The sequence below is a fragment of the Pseudonaja textilis genome, chromosome 17 (genome assembly GCF_049901715.1).
Source record: "Pseudonaja textilis isolate UNSWEBS1 chromosome 17, rPseTex1.2, whole genome shotgun sequence".
Lineage (NCBI taxonomy): Eukaryota > Metazoa > Chordata > Lepidosauria > Squamata > Elapidae > Pseudonaja > Pseudonaja textilis.
The window spans coordinates 8,063,115-8,080,470 of NC_142006.1; the positions used below are offsets into that span (position 1 = coordinate 8,063,115).

At 49.3% G+C, this 17,356-nt stretch overlaps 1 protein-coding gene across 3 annotated transcripts in view; it reads right to left on the minus strand.

Moving 5' to 3' along the window:
• The window catches only part of PBX3 (PBX homeobox 3), a 128,754-nt gene extending 112,627 nt beyond the window's left edge, over positions 1-16,127 (minus strand). The window contains exons 1-3 of one of the 3 annotated variants that reach the window (XM_087914635.1): positions 16,055-16,127; positions 12,793-14,714; positions 10,580-10,653 (exon numbers count right to left, since the gene is read on the minus strand). In XM_087914635.1, coding sequence (XP_087770761.1) covers positions 10,580-10,653; positions 12,793-12,989 — 271 coding nt within the window. In that variant the 5' untranslated portion in view covers positions 12,990-14,714; positions 16,055-16,127. Of the gene's footprint in view, positions 1-8,146; positions 8,280-10,579; positions 10,654-12,792; positions 14,715-16,054 lie in introns of those variants that run through there. The other 2 variants (XM_087914634.1, XM_087914636.1) reach the window with 2 other exon arrangements.
• Positions 16,128-17,356: the final 1,229 nt, after the last annotated feature.

Consider the following 17,356-nt stretch of genomic DNA (forward strand, 5'->3'; position numbering starts at 1 on the left):
CAACTCAAATTTGTTTTGCTTCTAGAACTGGAACAAACCTTCGTTGGATTTTGGTTCAACCTACCCTACTCAATCTCCCAGGGATTTATCTCCTAAAAGTTAAATATATCAAGCTCTCTCCATGTCTTGACTTTTTCTCCTCTGTTCCTTCATTCCTTCTCTTTCATTAGCCAATACAATGCTTGGTTGCATAAGAATAGAATAGAATAGAATAGAATAGAATAGAATAGAATAGAATAGAATAGAACAGAATAGAATAGAATAGAATTCTTTATTGGCCAAGTGCGATTGGACACACAAGGAATTTGTCTTTGGTGCAAATGCTCTCAGTGTACATAAAAGGAAAGTTACATTCATCAAGAGTCAAGAATCAACAGGTCCAACACTTAATAATAGTCATAGGGTACAATAAGCAATTACATCGTACTAGGAAACAGTCAATAAAGATCGTTAGGATACAAGCAACAAGGTTACAAGTCATACAGTCGTAGGTGGGAGGAGATGGGGGATAAGGAGTGATGAGAAGATTAATAGTAATAGTAAATAGCTTGACAGTGCTGAGGGAATTACTTGTTTAGCAGAGGGATGGCGTTTGGGAAAAAAACTGTCCTTGTGTCTCATCGTTCTGGTGTGCAGTGCCCTAAAGCATCATTTTGAGGGTAGGAATTGAAACAATTTATGTCCAGGATGTGAGGGGTCTGTGGATATTTTCACAGCCCTCTTTTTGACTCCTGCAGAATACAGGTCCTCCATGGAAAGCAGGTTGGTAGTAATTGTTTTTTTCTGCAGTTCTATTTACTCTCTGGAGTCTGTGTCTGTCTTGTTGGGTTGCAGAACCAAACCAGAATGTTGCAGATGACAGACTCAACCATTCCTCTGTAGAATTATATACTGAGGCATATAGAATCAAGGTCATGTGAAGTACTCATACTGCTTTATGAAGTCTTAGTAAAGCCCCCTGGAATACTGCATCCGGTTTTGGCCACCACACTACAAAAACAGGTGTTGAGACTTGTGTATGGGGGGTGGGAGGAGAATGCAAAGAAGAGCAACTAAGATGATTAAAACCATACAAAGAATGGCTGCAAAATTTGGGTATGGCCAGTCTGGAGAAGAGAAGGACTGGGGGGGTGACATGATAGCCGTCTTCTCATATTTGAGGGGCTGCCCCAAAGTAGAGGGGGGCAAGTTATTCTCCAAAGCCCCTTCAGAAGGAAGCAACGGATGGAAACTCTCATCAAGGAGAAGAGCAACCCAGAACTAAGGAGGAATTTCTTGACTGCGAGAAGATTTAATCAGTTGCCTCCAGAAGTTGTGGAGGTTTTTAAGAAGAGACCGGACAGCCATTTGTCTGGAAAGGTTTAGGGTCTCCTGCAAGGGCAGCGGGTTGGGCTACAAGAGCTCTAAGACCCCTTCCAGCTCTGTTCTGATTGGTTTTGCCTTCATCCAGTTTCAGGTGGGACCTTCTGGATGAAAAGGATAGGGGTTTGGGGGTGTGGGTTGTTGTTGTTTTTTTAAACCCCAGGAGGGGGGGGGACACCTCTCTTTTTCTCTCTCCGCCTGCTGCCGGAGGAGCACAAAGAGATCGGCCCCCCTCCTCCTCCTCCTCCTCCTCCGTCTCTCATTAGGTCAATTAATATTCAGGGAAAGTCTCTTTTAACGTGAAGTTTAAATAATCATAAAAGGCAAAAAAAACGAAGGCGAGGCAAAAGCAAGGAGAGAGGAGCCGCTGCACGGATGTTCCAGAAGCTTCTCTAGACCTTTCAATCAATTTTATTTATATGCAAAACCAAGAGAAAACTGGGAGGAGGGGGGAGAGGAAGCGGGGGAGGGGGGGGGAGAGAGAGAGAGAGAGAGAAATGCAGATATATACAACGCTCCTCCTGATGGTAACACTCTCAATTTAGTGACAGGCAAATGGTTTCCTGCTGCCACTTAATCTCATTTCTTGCATAATGCCCTCTAATTAGCATATCAAAGTGAATTAATACTTCTAGGGCATTAGCGATGGGGGGGCGGGGAAAAATCTGGTGTAAGCTTCACAATAGCAGTTAAGCAACAGCCAAGAAATCCTACTTTTCCCATATACATACATACATGCATACATACATAGGCGTGTGTACATGTGTGTGCGTGTGCGTGTGCGTGTGTCTCGTTCACACACACACCAAACTATTTTGCATTGCAAAACTCCCCATTTATCCATTCCCCTCTCCCTCAAAACCCTTTTACCGCACACTGTTTTAGTACTTTTCCCCCAAACAAAACGATAATTGCCCAAAGTTAGCGGCATCTGTAAAGGCCTGCATAGAATCTTAATTTGGGAGAAAAGAGGGAGACGGAGAGGGGGAGGGAGAGAGAGAGAGAGAGAGAGAGAAAATCTAAAAAAATAAAAAATAACCCCCCCACCTGGCAGAATAGATTTTGTGGGTTGCCCCGGCTCGGAATCGAAACGGTGGGTTTTCTCGAAATTAAAAAATAAAATAAAATAAATTCACATAAAATAAAAGGGGGGGGGAAATCTATTTAACGCTCTTATATGATTCTCTCTCTCTTTTTCCCTCCCTATCTCTCTCTTCCCTTTTCTCCCTCCTTTCCTCTCTCATTCTTTCTTCTTCTCTATCTCTCTCTCCCTCTTCTCTCCCTCCGTTTCTCATTCTCTCTCTCCTTCCTTCCCTATCTCTCTCCCCCTTTCTCCCTCCCTGTCTTTCTCATTCTTCCTCCCTCCCTCTCTCCTTCTCATTCTATTTCTTCCTATCTCTCTCCCTCTCATTCTTTCTCTCTCCCTCTCCCTATGTTTCTCTCTCTCTCTCTCTCTCTCTCTCTCTCTCTCTCTCTCTCTCACACACACACACACATATGGGTGAGAGGGCGTAACTACCTGCTAGATCAAGACTGACAGTATGAAAGGACCGCCCATATTTGCTGGAAGCGGACAAAACTGGACAAGGGATGCTCCCACCCAGCTCCTCAAAGTGATCTCAAGCTAAGCTACAGCAATGATCTTCTCTGCTCTGAAAATAGATGGCTCTGGGCCTGGTAAGCCAAGATGGGTACCAGATTGTGGGTGGATATTAACAAGGACAGGGTAGGTTAGCAAGGGTGTTGCCCTGTTGACAGCACAAAATGTGCATGAACTCTATAAAACCTGTGTACATAGAGTAAGTACCGCAGGAGTCAACACTGACCTCAAAGGAATCCAGTAAAGACACACACACACACATAAACACACACACTGTTGTATATTACAAGAGTTTGCATAATAGAGCCAGTCTGGCCTAGTGATGTAGGCAGGAGACTAGAAACCAGGCGTCAGGGAGTTCTAGTTCTGTCTTAGCAATGAGAGTCAGCTGAGTGAGCCAATCACCAGGAGATGGTAAATTATAATCCCGCCTTAGGCACGCAAGGTGGCTTTGGGCCAATCACCAGGCGACAGTGAGTTCTAGTTTTATCTTAGCAATGAAAGGTGGCTTTGGGCCAATCAGCAGCAAACGGTAAATTATAATCCCGCCTTAGGCACGCAAGGTGGCTAGGTGGCTTTGGGCCAATCACCAGGCGACAGTGAGTTCTAGCCCTGCCTTACCCATGAAGGCCAGTTGGGCGAATTTGGACTGGTCCCCCTCTCTCAGCCCAACTCAACACTGCTGTTGTGGGGAAAAGAGGAGGAGGAGGAGGAAGGAGTATTGATTACGCCTCGCAAAAATAATAAATGCAGGATACAAATAAATAATTAAAGTCAAAACAAAACCAGCTTAGAGACGGACTACAGCCTGGCTCCTTCACCCGTTTAAAGTGTTTGACATGCTGCCCCCCCAAAAAAACCAGATGAACTGTTTGGAGAATGATCCTTTAACCAAGCTAGTTATGCCTAAGAAAAGCCCTGAGCCCGGAAGAAGAAAACCCTCAGTCACTTTTCCAGTGGGGCGATTCCAAATTGAGTGTTCTTTGACTGCTTTTGAACTGGTCAAAATGTCCCCTACCGGTATGCCAGAACCGGTACAAAACCGGCTGAATACCACCTCTGCTCTTTTCCCTTTGCAAAGAGAAAAATCTGTTCCTTTTTCACTTTCTCTCTGGTGTCTGACGGATACAAAGAGAAACCTGGAAAGGGGACAGTAGGTCAGCCTGGCGGGGTTTTAAAGGGGGGGGTAGACGTGGCCGAAGAGAGCACGGCCATTAAATTAGAGAACGCCATTAAATGCAACTGCTTGAGCAGCTGAGGGTGGAGAAGAGAAAGAGAAGATTTTTCCATCCACTTATCTATCTTCCTCCATCAATTCACAAAGACAACTTCATTTTCTAGGCTGGTCCACAAGGGAGGGAAACCAGGAAAGGACCAAGAAGGTCTAAACTGACATCACCTCTGGCTTCTTCTCCAAACGTTCGGATCGCCAGAGTTCCAAAACCAAACTAGATCAATAATCCACAAGGAGAAGGAGAGTGTGTGTGTGTGTGTGTGTAGGTTGTGCAGGCTGTCACGCCAAGTCCTTTCGGAAGTTGCAAGTCTGCATCCCTAACTAATTTTGTCTTTTGCAAAAAAAAAAAAACCCCAAAACAACAACAAAAACCCCACACAAACACAACACCGGAAAATGCTCCCCGTGACCGACTCCTGGTGCCGTTGAAACGGAGCCGACATCACGCAACGTTTGCGCCGCGGATGCCGACACCTCTAGCTGAGCCGTGGTCAAAAATCGACAAATCTGGGTTTTGTTTTTTAAATAAAAAATAAAAATAAAAGCCTTCGCCCGAGATCTGCCTAACATGGGGCTTTAATTCATTCCTGATGAGATGCGAAAGACGGCTGGCGGTAGAACTCAGCAGCGCATAAATAGACCCAAGGACAGCCTGTCGCCCCCTTTAATATATTTAAAAATATGCGAGGCTATTCCCAAGCCGCGCAGAAAAATTAAGCTTCTTTCTCTAAATAATAATAATAATAGGAAGGGGGGAAAAAAGAAAAGCAGAAGAGATAAGAAGAAGCAAGTATTGACAAGCCGGGCTGATGGCTTGGCTTGGCAGACGAGGGATAATCAAATGGATGCTTGTTTTGTGATCGGCGACACAATCAAGGGACTCCACTCCGGCAACACAACAACGGTGAGATCTCTGGGTAGGAAGAACAGAGCCGCACCAGAGGCGGCGAGCTGCAGAGGCGCCGAGCGCACACAACCCCCACGCAAGGACGCCGCGTTCACACCTGATGTGCACCTGACGGCATTGGGCAAGCCTGAGGTTAATTCGCTAACCCACAGGGCTTCCAAGGCGCAAGATACAACCAAGAAACCCCTTTTCCAAACGCCTTCGAAAGGAGTTCAGACTTTTGAGAAAAGGAAGCAACAATTGGGACAGGGGAAAATGTTTCCTTGTCTCAGAGAGAAAGAGAGAAAAAAAAAATGGGATTCTATTCCTCAATTCGGACAGAATCCTTTCTCTTTCGGCAAAGATTTAGACCCCAAAGAATCACAAGACTCGGGATATTTCAAAAGCACCAACTTTTGCCTCAATGCCTCCTCCGTTCCTGAAATCTAGCCGCCCCCACAAGCCCGAATGGTTACTATTCAGAAGATACAGAGAGAGAGAGAGACAAAAAATCTCTTTAAAAACCAGCTGCACAATATGTCACAGTCTATTTACTTTTAAACAGAGCGTTCCACCATCGGTTTTGTTTAAAACAGGCAAGCTTCCAAAAGCCTTTTAGTCTTTCTGTTGTTCTATTTTACTGCCAAAAGAGCCCCTTTGCCAACAACTGGTGTCAGCCTTGAGTCAGCGGGGGAGTGTACGGGAAAAGCGGCGGCGTAGATGGGGAAAAGCGGCCCGTGCAGTCCGCTTCTTCCTTCTGTTGAATGGCCTACAAAGGTTTCCTCCTCCCGGGGAGCGTTATTTAGTTTCCCCCCTTCTCAGCAGAGAAGGAATACAAGTCAAGGTTGGGCTGTGTTTGGGCAATAGTGGAGCGTCATGGAAAGTGGCCCAACGAAGAGTTGGAGGACTCCGGCTAGGCGCTTCCAGAGCCGGCCGAGTTACAGGACCTGAATCGTCGGCGGAAGGTTAGGAATAGGATGAAGGTTGCTATCTGTGGACGATACGTTACCTGCGAAACCATTTCGTTCCTTCCTTCGTTTTCTCGGCCCAAGAAAACAGCCTGAGTGAAGAAGAGGAACAAGTCTACATCTGGACGTAAACTTCCCCCAGGCTGCTTAAACAAGAGAGCCAATTGTGAATAACAGAGTCGGAAGGGGCCTCGGAGGTCTTCTAGTCCAACCCTCCTGATCAAGCAGGAAACCTTATACCAGTCCAGACAAAGGGGCTGTCTGGTCTCTTCTTAAAAAATCTCCCAAGGATGAAGCATTCGCAACTTCTGGAGGGAAAAACTAAATTTTCCCAGAACAAAAACTTTATTTTTTATTTTTTTTAAAAAAAGGCCTAGAAACAAACTGCAATTCCGGGCACCTTTCTTCCTCCTCCTCCTCCTCCTCCTCTTCCTCCTCTACAGAAGTTCATTAATTTTTACGATCTTCTAAAGCCTCACAAAGGCTACACAACCCTAGCGAGGCATTATGTATATTATTAGGACTTTCCAATGAATTAAAGCCATTTAGACTCGCGCTGGCTTTCAATTAGCGTTTTGTGTGTGTGTGTGTGTGTGTGTGTGTGTGTGTGTGGGCAGCTGTCACCTCAGATCCTTAAAGGAGACAATGGCCAGCTTCAGCTCAAGCTGGTGTGTGTTCAGAGGCACACCAAACTTGTGCAAAAAGAAAAAGAAAAAAAGAAACCGCAGCGGCCGGGCAGAACAGCTTCTTGCTGGATTTTGCAAAGAGCATTCGAGCGTTCGTGGAAACACAAGCGGCAAATACTTTTCGGTCTGGTATAAATGCGGGGCCTTTTCAGCGGAGCGGAAGAGATAGTATTAAAAACGGGGGAAACTCCTTCAAAAGAGGAATACAAGCCCAGCAACGTGCAAAGGAGAACAATTCGGATGGGAATAGCCTGATCGTTAAGACTTCAGTCGCGATAACAGCCCAAACCTATTATTATTATTATTGTTAAAGAATAACCTTTCTCCTCTCAATAGATGTTATTTGCAAAACATCTGGCCCAACAAGCTAACTCGCAGGACAAAACAGCTCTTTCCCTTCTCTGCTAAGCTTCCAATATTTGGGTGGTGGGGAAAAATAATAAACATCTTTATAAAGGTGGGGCTTAGGAAGTTTTTAAAAAAACTTAAAACATTGTTTTAAACAGAGTCAAGGATTGCAAATTAAAATTCTAGAAATTCCAATGAAGGGAACTTCTCCACCTAATTCCAAAGTGGAGTTCTTGAACAAATACTCTTATTTACAAAATACTGTATTTTGGGACGGTCTTGGGAATATGGGCTCCGTAGATCTGCTAAGAATTCCCAAACTAAAACAGCGTGTTTTGCAACTCAAGGCCACCCGCGATATCAGAGCCTCCTCTGTCTAAATAAATAGCTCTAAAATTGCACTTACAGGTTCCAATTAGTTTGCCGCCCCTCATATTTCCAACAGTTATGCTCCCGTTTTTCCTTTTCGTGCACGCAGTAAAAGCGGCTGCAAGTTATTTTATCAATAATCTCAAAAACAGGTATTTTTTCTTCCTCTGGCTTTATTTGCTTCTGTGAGGGGTGGGGAGGGGGAAGAGGATTGCATAGGATGCAACAGACTTCATGCAATGGCCAGGTACAACTGAGGAAGGAAGGAAGGAAGGAAGGAAGGAAGGAAGGAAGGAAGGAAGGAAGGAGAAGAATAAAGGAGAGAGAGAGAGAGAGAAGGAAGGAAGGAAGGAAGCAAGAAGAAAGGAGAGAAAGAAAGGTATGGAAAGGAAGGAAGGAAAAAGGGAAGGAAAGAAAAAGGAAAGGAAGGAAAAAGGGAAAGAAGGAAGTTTTAAAAACTGCAAGAGGAATCTCTCTCTGCTCAGGCAGAAGGAAGGAGAAGAAAGAGCAACCATGATCATACAAACCAAAGCATGTCAAAAAAACTAACTTTCTAACTTCTCCCTTTCCAAGGGCCAACCATTCAAATAAACCTATAAGCAAATATATTCTATTGTATTACTACGATATTCCCCAGAGGTGAGACACGCCTTTCTTTTCCCCATCATCCGCTTAGGATATTAATATACTCACGTTCCCAACTTTCTGAAATTGCTAAGGGAAGTATTCTTCGCCGGAGAAAAACAGGCCAAAGTCTGGAGCATTTCACCAGGGGTGGGAATTGCGTAGAGAACGCAAGTAACTTCTCCATTCATGACACACACACACACACCCAACAGGCTGTGGAGTTTTCACTTAAGCCCGAAGTTTCCCCTTTTTTTCTGCTAAAAAAACAGCAACCGGTCTCCCCCGTTGGCATCGCCAACTCCAGGACCTTCCTTCCCCCACACACTTTCCCCCTCCCCAGCCAAGTTTAAACTGCTGGCAAAGGAGAATTCACCGGGATGGGACCCTTGAGTTATCAAGGGATGTGTTGGGTGTAAAGGACTCACAGACCCCCCCCAATGTGCTTGCCAGGAAAAAAACAATAGGAACAAACAAAATAAGGCAAGGGACTTGAATAGAAAAAGAGAGGCAACATTCAGGAGGCAAAACATCTTTCAGAAGTCAAGAGAGAGAGAGAGAGAGAGACTATCACTTAGCAGAGTCCAAACAGCAGGAAAACAGCCACAAAAAACCAACCACCCTAACCTTTCTTTTTCTCATTTTCCCAGCTCCAAAAATTTGAAGGTGGGCAGAGAACACCGCCAGGCCATTCCCACATTCAGCTTGGCAAGGTCAGCTGGCTTGCTGGCAGTAAATATATGAGCACAGGGCAAGGCTTGAACTAGGAGGCAGGATATTCCTTTTTCGCGCCGGCCGAAGCACAAGGGGACTTTCACAGGAATTCTCACTGGCTGGGTTTCAATTCCACCAAGGACCCCTTTAGGTCAATCTCCACCTTTTCTTTCCATTTACCATTTCTCTCTCTCTCTCTCTCTCTCTCTCTTTCCCCGCTAGCAAGCAAAACCACACCACAATGCTAAAACTCTAGGCAAAGCTCCATTATCAGCACATAATGCACAGTATTAGAAAACAGTTTTATCAACTTCTCAATTTAAAAGAAAGGAAAAAAGAAAAAGAAAAACAGGTGAGACTTGCAAAAAAAAAAAAAATTAATATAGCTTTGGCAATTGTTCCTGTGTAGACACTTCCAGCAATACCAGCTCCGTACTTTTTCCGCTCGGACGGGTTTCCAAAGACCTAAATGTTGGGGATTCTGGTATTTTGCTTCTCTTTTTCACTTAAATTTCACACATGCATGAATGCACCGCCAACTGAGACAATTGCCGAAAAAAACCTGGAGTTTACACCCTTGCTAGGAAGTCAATAGATTTTTTAAAAAAAAATAAACAACATGTTGCTAGTTCGCCCCTTTAGGAGGAGCAACTTATAACTGTTAAAGAGTCCAACAAACTCTCTGCAGTTTGAATGGTGGAAAATACAGTTTTAAAACTATCAAGTTTACAGCAGACAGCTCCTGATAGTAAGAAGTCTTTTTCAGCTCTTAAAACTGGCCTGCAAATAAAATAAAATCTCGCTTTCCTGGAGCTCTGCTTTGTCAACCTTAGACTTTGAGACAAGAATCTCTCTCTCTCTCTTTTTTTCTTCTTCTCCCTCTATCCCTTATTTTGGGGGAGATTCAAAAAACTGCCAGGTTGAAATCTTCCCCCCCCAGGCAGAGAAAGAGATGAAACCACGTCTAGTTCACCCCTTTGTAAAAAAAATAAAAATAATAAAAGATCCCGGGGAGGTGGGATGTTCCTGCAGCCTCTAAAAGCATTTCTGGAAACAACCAGGAGTCGTGTCCCCCGCCACCAGAATGAAAAAAACAACAACCCTAAAGCAGGAAGAGAGGGCAGAAGGCGCTTTGCAAGCGAGATCTTCTTCGCCCGGCAAGCACAACAAATTAAAACACCAGAGGGGATCCGGCAAATTCCTAGCTCAGCCACTCTCCGTAATTGTAATTAGCTCCCCTGTTACTTCCATCAGAAGGAATGGAAAGCTAAGGAAGACGAGAGAGAGAGAGAGAGAGAGAGAGAGAGAGAGAGAGAGAGAGAGAAAAGAAAAGCTAGCTAAATCCGCTCCGGTGCTTTGATAAGAAACGCAGGGAAGTGCGAGGGCGGGTGGGGACGCACGGTTGCACTTCCATATTCTTTTTCATTGCCTTTTGCAGCCTGGGAGGGTTGTGTGTTTTTTTTTTTGCAAACGGAACAAAAAGCAACAACGACAACCCCAGTGCGTTTGCCAGGATGGTCTTTCCCACTGGGCTCCGGGACCTAAAAGATCCCCAACCGACCAGAACAGATCAAAGATGGCTGCGGCTCCGAAGGCAGCTTCTCCCAGAGATGAGGAAGGGGCAGGAGAAGTCGGTGGTCCTCTTTATCCAGGGAGGGAAGGGGGAACTGGGGGGGAGAATGAGGGTGCCAGAGGCCTGGCCTCTTTGGGGGTTGTTTTTTCCCCCGTGTTTTTTTGTTGGTTTGTTTCCCCTTCCCCCCCAATTAAAAAAAAGCTGGCCTTTCCTACCTGTTTTCTCTTTGATCTCACACAGGACGCTGAACAAAGCCGGTTTCATTCTATGGCAATTGAGAGCGTGCTTTCTGCAAAAGAAAAAAGAGAGAGAGAGAGAGAGAGAGAGAGGGAGGGAGAGAAAAAGGAAAGGAAAATAAACACCCAGGGAAAAAAAGGGAAGGAAAATATATATATATATATATATATATTAGCCCGAGATCCGGAGGGTGGTGTGTGTGAAGAGGCCACTCTTTCTGTCCTGACACTTCGGGGCTGTTGTTTATTTTTCTCTTTTTAAATACAAGCTTGGAGCCTCTTTTTGTTAAAACATCCTGCCCTTCAAAAGAGCCACTGGGGAGGAAGGTTGGAGAAGTTAAGGGAGAAAGCAGAAAAGGTGAGAATTGAGGGACTCGGGGGAAGGTTGGTGGCTACCTAAGAGGGGTTTTTTTGGGGGAGTCTTTCAACTCTTCCCCCACGCACACACACCCATCCCTGAATCCAAAGCCACTCCTGGAAAAAAAAAAAAGAAAAGCTCCAAGCCCTTTCTTGGGTGGGGGAGGAAATAAATCACAGCCTGACTTCATCAGCAGCCGTGATTTATAGAAAGGGAAGGAACTTCTAAGAGTTCAACTCCGGGCTTCGGTGGTCGTCTCGTATGAAGGGACGCGGCCTTGTAAAAAGGGTTTGTGGATAAATAAATTAATTAAATGCCGCTCCCCCTCGACTCTCTCTCTCTCTTTCTTTCTCTCCCCATGTTCCTCGGCAGGCCAATGTTTATTTAAAAGCACACACACACACACACACACACACACACACACACCCCAAAAAAAGAGAAGTCAAGAAAGGAAAAAAGTAAAAGTGGAGCAGAGGCCGCACCGACTGGGACGGGTTTTTGAGAACAGCAAGAACCCAGCCAGACGCGCCTCCCTCCCAGGCTCACCGTTTTCCAAAGGAAAACACACCAGTTTTTCTTTTGGGGGGGCAGGGGGAGGGAAGCCCAGGACCCAGAGGAAGGGAGGGCAAGCAGGCTAAATTTTCCTCTACTGGGCTCCCCCACCTCTTTGGAAGGACTGTGAGCGGCCATGCCTGATGCCTATAGCTTCCCTCCAGCTTCCCCGTCCGTAAACCAACAAGCAAATTCTCAGATCATTTGCAGACAGACAGACAGACAGACAGACGGGATCTGTCCCCCTATTCCTTATAGAAAGTTTGGGGTCTCCGTCCAAAAAAAAATTTGTTTTGCTTGCTTGCCTTTTGCTTGCAATGTTTGCTTTAGAGAAGGGTCCACTTTTTTTGTTGCTTTAAAAAGAAAGAAACAAACAAACAAAAAGGAGATGGAACTTCTTCAGCAACCCACGGATTTGATTTCTATTTGGGGGGTGTGTGTGCTGGGCCGTTCCTCCCTCAGCCTTCCTAGGTATGTCGAACGAGATGATTTTGGGTTGTGAAGCTGCTATTCCCCATCTTGAAAGACCTTGGGTATTGCTTGGGTTATCTGGGAGAGGAAGGAAGGAAGGAAGGAAGGAAGGAAGGAAGGAAATGGGAATAGGATGGAAGGATGGATGGATGGATGGAAGGAGGGAGGACATGGGAATAGGAAGGAAGGAAAGAAGGAGAAAAGGGCGGAAGGAAGGAAATGGGAATAGGATGGAAGGATGGATGGAAGGAGGGAGGACATGGGAATAGGAAGGAAGGAAAGAAGGAAAAAAGGAAGGAGGAAAGCAAGAAAGGGAGATAGGAATGGGAAGGGAAGGAAGGAAGGAAGGAAGGAAGGAAGGAAGGAAGGAAGGAAGGAAGCTCTGCTTCGGGATTATGGATTTGGGAAGGGGCTCTTACACACACACACACACTTAACACACCAACATAAACAACTTGGCACCCAGAGGGGATGCTAATCTGGGGTTATTGGGTCCACTTAATGGGATTGCCATTTTGTCTTCCCCCCCCCCCAGGAGGTTTTCCTTTTGAGGAAGGGGGGGTTGGGGCACAGTTGTAATGTCTTCGCCCCTCTGGCTTCTCCCGGCTGCCTTTAAGAGAAGCAGCCTTAAAATCCCAGCAGGATTTTGCCAGAAGGCAGGCAAGCCAGCCAGCCAGAGCGAGCAAATAAAATAGCACAGCGGATCAACTGTCTGTCTGTCTGTCTGTCTGTCCGTACACACACACACAAAAACACACAACCCCCCCCCAACCACCCGCGCAACCCCCCGGTTGGGGAAAAAAAGACCAACTTCGCTTGCGCCTCGTCCAGGCTCTGGTCGGTGATGGTCATGATCTGGTGCAGGATGTCGCCAATGTCCTGCTTGCGGCCGTCGCCGTCGGCGCCCTCGTGCCCGTGGGGAGGCGGCAGAGCCATGCCCCCTTGCACCGCGTGGCCAGCCAGGTTCACGCCGGCCAGCGTCTGCAGCATCCGCGACTGCTCGTCCATGCTGCCGGCCGGGCCGCCTTGACGACGATCTCGCTTCGCACTTACTTTGGGGACGGCGGGGAGGAGGTTGGTTGGGGTGGGAGAGGGGAGGGAAGGTGGGGGAAAGGAAGAGGGTGAGAGACGGAGAGGAAGGAGAGGAGAGGAAGAAGGGAGGGAGGAGATAAAAGGGAAAAGGAAGGAGAGGAAGGAGGAGGAGGGAAAGGAAAGGAAGAGAAAGGAAAGGGAGAAGGGAAGAAAAGAAGGAAAGAAGGGGAGAAAGGAAAGAAGGGAGAGGATGAGAGAAGGAGAGGAAAGGAAGAAGGGAGGAGATAAAAGGGAAAAGGAAGGAGAGGAAGAAGGAAGAGGAAGGAAGGAAAGAAAGAAGGGGAGAAAGGGAAGGAGAGGATGAGAGATGGAGAGGAAAGGAAGAAGGGAGGAGATAAAAGGGAAAAGGAAGGAGAGGAAGAAGGAAGAGGAAGGGAGGAGGGAGAGGAAAGGGAGAAGGAAGAAAAGAGGAAGGAAGGAAAGAAGGGGAGAAAGGAAGGGAGGGAGAGGATGAGAGGCAGAGAGGAAAGGAAGAAGGAGGAGATAAAAGGGAAAAGGAGAGAAAGGAAAGGAAGAAGGAGAAGAGAGGAAGGAAGGGGAGAAAGGAAGGAAGGGAGAGAGCGAGCAAGAGAAAGCGAAGGGTCTTTTTGGGGGTGGGGGGCCGGAATTTAAGCAAAAAACCCAGCGTTCCTTGGCTGGAAAGCGGGCAAAGCAGGGAAAGTAGAAACCTTCAGCCCCCCGCAAGCCCAGCGCAGTTCCCGCCGCTCTGGGGGGGAGGGGGGGGAGAAGGAGGGAAGAAAAGAAAAAAAAAAAAAAAGGAAAGGGGGAGGGAGCCGAAAAGCTAAATCCCGGCCACTGACATCGCTCCGGCTGGCGGCGGCGGCTCTGCTCTCCTTTAGTTCCAAACCCCCGGCGGGGCTCCAGCGGCGATCGGTGCCCGGCGGCCTCTGCAGAAGCAGCCGCGGGGGTGGGTAGGTTGGGGGGGGCGGCTGGAGGAGAGAGAGAGGGGGGGAAAAAGATTTCTCCTCTCTGGGTTATTAAAGTCGCAGGGATTTTCTTCTTCCTCCTCCTCCTCCTCCTCTTCCTCGCCCGGCAACGGGGCTGTCGAGTTGTTGGAGCGTCGAAGGAGGAAGGCTGGCCAAGGGTCCTTTTTCTCCGGGGATGGGATTCTCGGCTCCTCGGTGCGAATGTGTGGCTTTCCTTCCTTCCTTCTTTCTTTCCTTCCTTTCTTTTCCTCACTTCCTCCGATTTCTTTCTTTCTTTTTCTTGAAACAAAGGAGGCGCCGGGGAGGAGGGGGCCGCCCCCCCGAAAGCGAGACCCCCTCTTCAAAACTCCCCCCCCCACTAAAAACAGATGGAAAAAAACAGCTTTTCTTTCTTCTTCTTCCGCCTCCCTCAAATCCTTAGAAAGTTACGAGCGCCGAGCCTGGTCCAGGGATTTCTCTCTTTCTCTTCTGGGACAAAAACAACACACAGCAGCAGCCGCAGCAGGTAGGTAGGTAGGCAGGCAGGTATCTGAGCGAGCATCCCCGGCTCTTAATAAGGGCCACATTTAAAAGCGGAGGGGGAGTCGCCTTCTCCCCGGAGAAGGGGGCAGAGAAGAGCCGCCGGTGCCGCCGTCCTTCGGCCGGAGGGGACGAACAAAAAACATCACCAGCAGCGATCGCTCCGGAGCCTCCTCGGTCCCGGCGAGGTCAAAGGCTGAGAAGAGAGAGAGAGGCAAGGAAGGGGGGAGAAAAAATAAAAAAGTTTGAACTTGTGCAAGGAGGAAAGAAAAGAGGAAAAGAAGAAAGGCGGAGGAAAGGGAGAGGAAAAGAGGGGAAGGGGGAAAAGGGAAAAAGAAAGAGAGGAGGAAAAAAAACAAGAATTGCAAGCTGCCCCTCCAAAGGAAAAAAAAGAAAGGAAAAAAAAAAGAAAGGGAAAAAAAAAAAAGAGCAGCCGGCTGGAATTAGCTGGGTCCGACCGCTGTGTGTGCGTGTGTGTGCGTGTGTGTGCGTTGTGTTGTTGTTTGATCGCCGTCCGGGTTGAGCGATTGACAAGCTGCCAACGCCGTTCACTCAGCCTTGCCGACGTGTCGCCCGGCGAAGGAGGCGAGCGGCCGGGCAGGAGAGACACACCGGAGGGGATGGGGGAGCCCCGGAGAGACCCGCCCACTCCCGGAGCCCCGCCCACCCACCCCCCTCGCCACGCCCCCTCAGAAGTTCGGGAGGTGACCCACAAGGAGGGGCGGAGGGGGAGGAATGGGGGGGTCTGAGCGCAGCTGGTGGCCTCGGCTGGCTACCTGGCCCCTTCCCTCTCCTCGCCCCTTGTTGCCCCTCTGCCCCCCCAGCCCAGTTTGGGGGGGTCCCTGATCCAATTTGGGGATCCCTGTCCACTTTGAGGGGTCCCAATCCAGTTTGAGGGGTCCCCGGCCCAATTTGGGGGTCCAAATACAGTTTGAGGGGTCCCAGTCCAGTTTGAGGAGTCCCCGGCCCAATTTGGGGGTCTCAGTCCAGTTTGAGGGGTCCCAATCCAGTTTGAGGAGTTCCTGGCCCAATTTGGGGGTCTCAGTCCAGTTTGAGGGGTCCCAATCCAGTTTGAGGAGTTCCTGGCCCAATTTGGAGGTCTCAGTCCAGTTTGAGGGGTGCCCAATTTGAGGGGTCTCAGTCCAGTTTGAGGAGTCCCAATCCAGTTTGAGGAGTTCCTGGCCCAGTTTGGGGTCTCAGTCCAGTTTGAGGAGTTCCTGGCCCAATTTGGGGTCTCAGTCCAGTTTGAGGGGTCCTAATCCAGTTTGAGGAGTCCCTGGTCCAATCTGGAGGTCTCAGTCCAGTTTGAGGGATGCTAATCCAGTTTGAGGGGTCCCAGTCCAGTTTGAGGAGTCCCGGACCAGTTTGGGGTCCCAGTCCAGCTTGGGGGGGTAGGTGGGGGTGCCTTTGCCCCAGGCTCCCCTTAGTAATGATGAAGCCTCGCCTGGTTAAAGGAGTTGCCACTTTCACCCCGGGCCACAGGTGTCTCAGCGCCTCCCCCCCACACACCTGGCCCACCTAAGCCCCGCCCCTTACCTGTCTCCCCAACCAGGAACTCCGCCCCACCTCCCAGGCGGCGCCGCCAAGAGGGCCCATCGCTCCTCCCGCCACTGGCTAATATGGCCGGGGCTTCCGCGAGCCGGGCTTTTTATAGGGGGCCACGCCTCGCCCCGCCCCCTCAGGCCCCGCCCTCCCGCCTGCCCTTCCCACCTGTAAGGTTTGGAGCCTTCGGCGCGGGCCACGCCCTCTGCTAGCTCCGCCCCTCTCTCTCTCTCTCTCGCTCTTCTCTCTCTCTCTCTCTCCCCGGCCCCGCCTCCGCCATCTGCTTTGTGGGTGGCTCCTCCCACTCAGCTCTCAGCCCCGCCCACTCCGGGGAGCGGGCTTTGGCGCCCCGGTTTGGCTTTTGAAAAGGAGGTTGTTTCGTTGCCAAGGAAACGAAGGGGAAGAGCCGGGGCAGGTCACATGGCCAAGGCTCGCGCCCGCCCTCCCCCGCCACAACGTCCTGAGGCGACTTACGCCCGGCGGAAAGTAAAACGGACATTCTTTTTTCCCCCCCCGCCGCCGACTCTGAGGGACGCCGAAGCAGGCTCGCCACAGAGGCAGCGGGCCAATCAGCGCTCTCCGAGGGGCGGTCACGGAGCCGCTCTCCGCCAATCTGAGAGGGGTGTGGTGGAAGGAGGCGGAGCCTAAACGACGTTCGCCCGGCCCCGCCCCAACTCCGCGGCGCCTCTTGCCATTGGCGCGTTCGAACGGTCACGTGATGCGGAGAGGCGGAGGGCGGCGCAGGGCGGTTGCCATAGCGACGGTCGGCGGTGTCGAGACGCATCCTGACACGCGTTCGCCCTGGCTGCGTTCCCACGATTTGCGTTGGCACAAGCGGCCGCGCAGGCTCCATCCGGGGGCCAACCTGGCCTGACCGTCTCATCGGCCTGCAACCCAGCCGTCTTGCCCACCCGCCGGGCCCCACTTGGCTTCGCCGGGGAGGCTCCCAGATCGCTGCCAAGGCAGGGCTCCCCTTTGCCAGGGATGCCCCTTCCACGCGACCGGGGCTGCCCCCTTCCAGGGCGTGAGAATTCAAAACCAGGCCTTGCGGACTCCGTCCCGACGTTCAGGAGGACCAAACCCACCGTTCCCTGCCTGGCACCCATGCAAAGTACTGCAAAGCCCATGCAAGACGCCCCGCTCGCTGCTTGCTGCTCCGAGGAAGCGCTTTGATCCGGGGATCCACCCACCCCAAAACAAACCCGCCTGAAGAGTCTCTTGGAAATCAACTGTGATCTTAAAGGCATCCCCAAATCTCCTCTATTAGATCGAAACCTGTCCAGGATTCCCACCTGC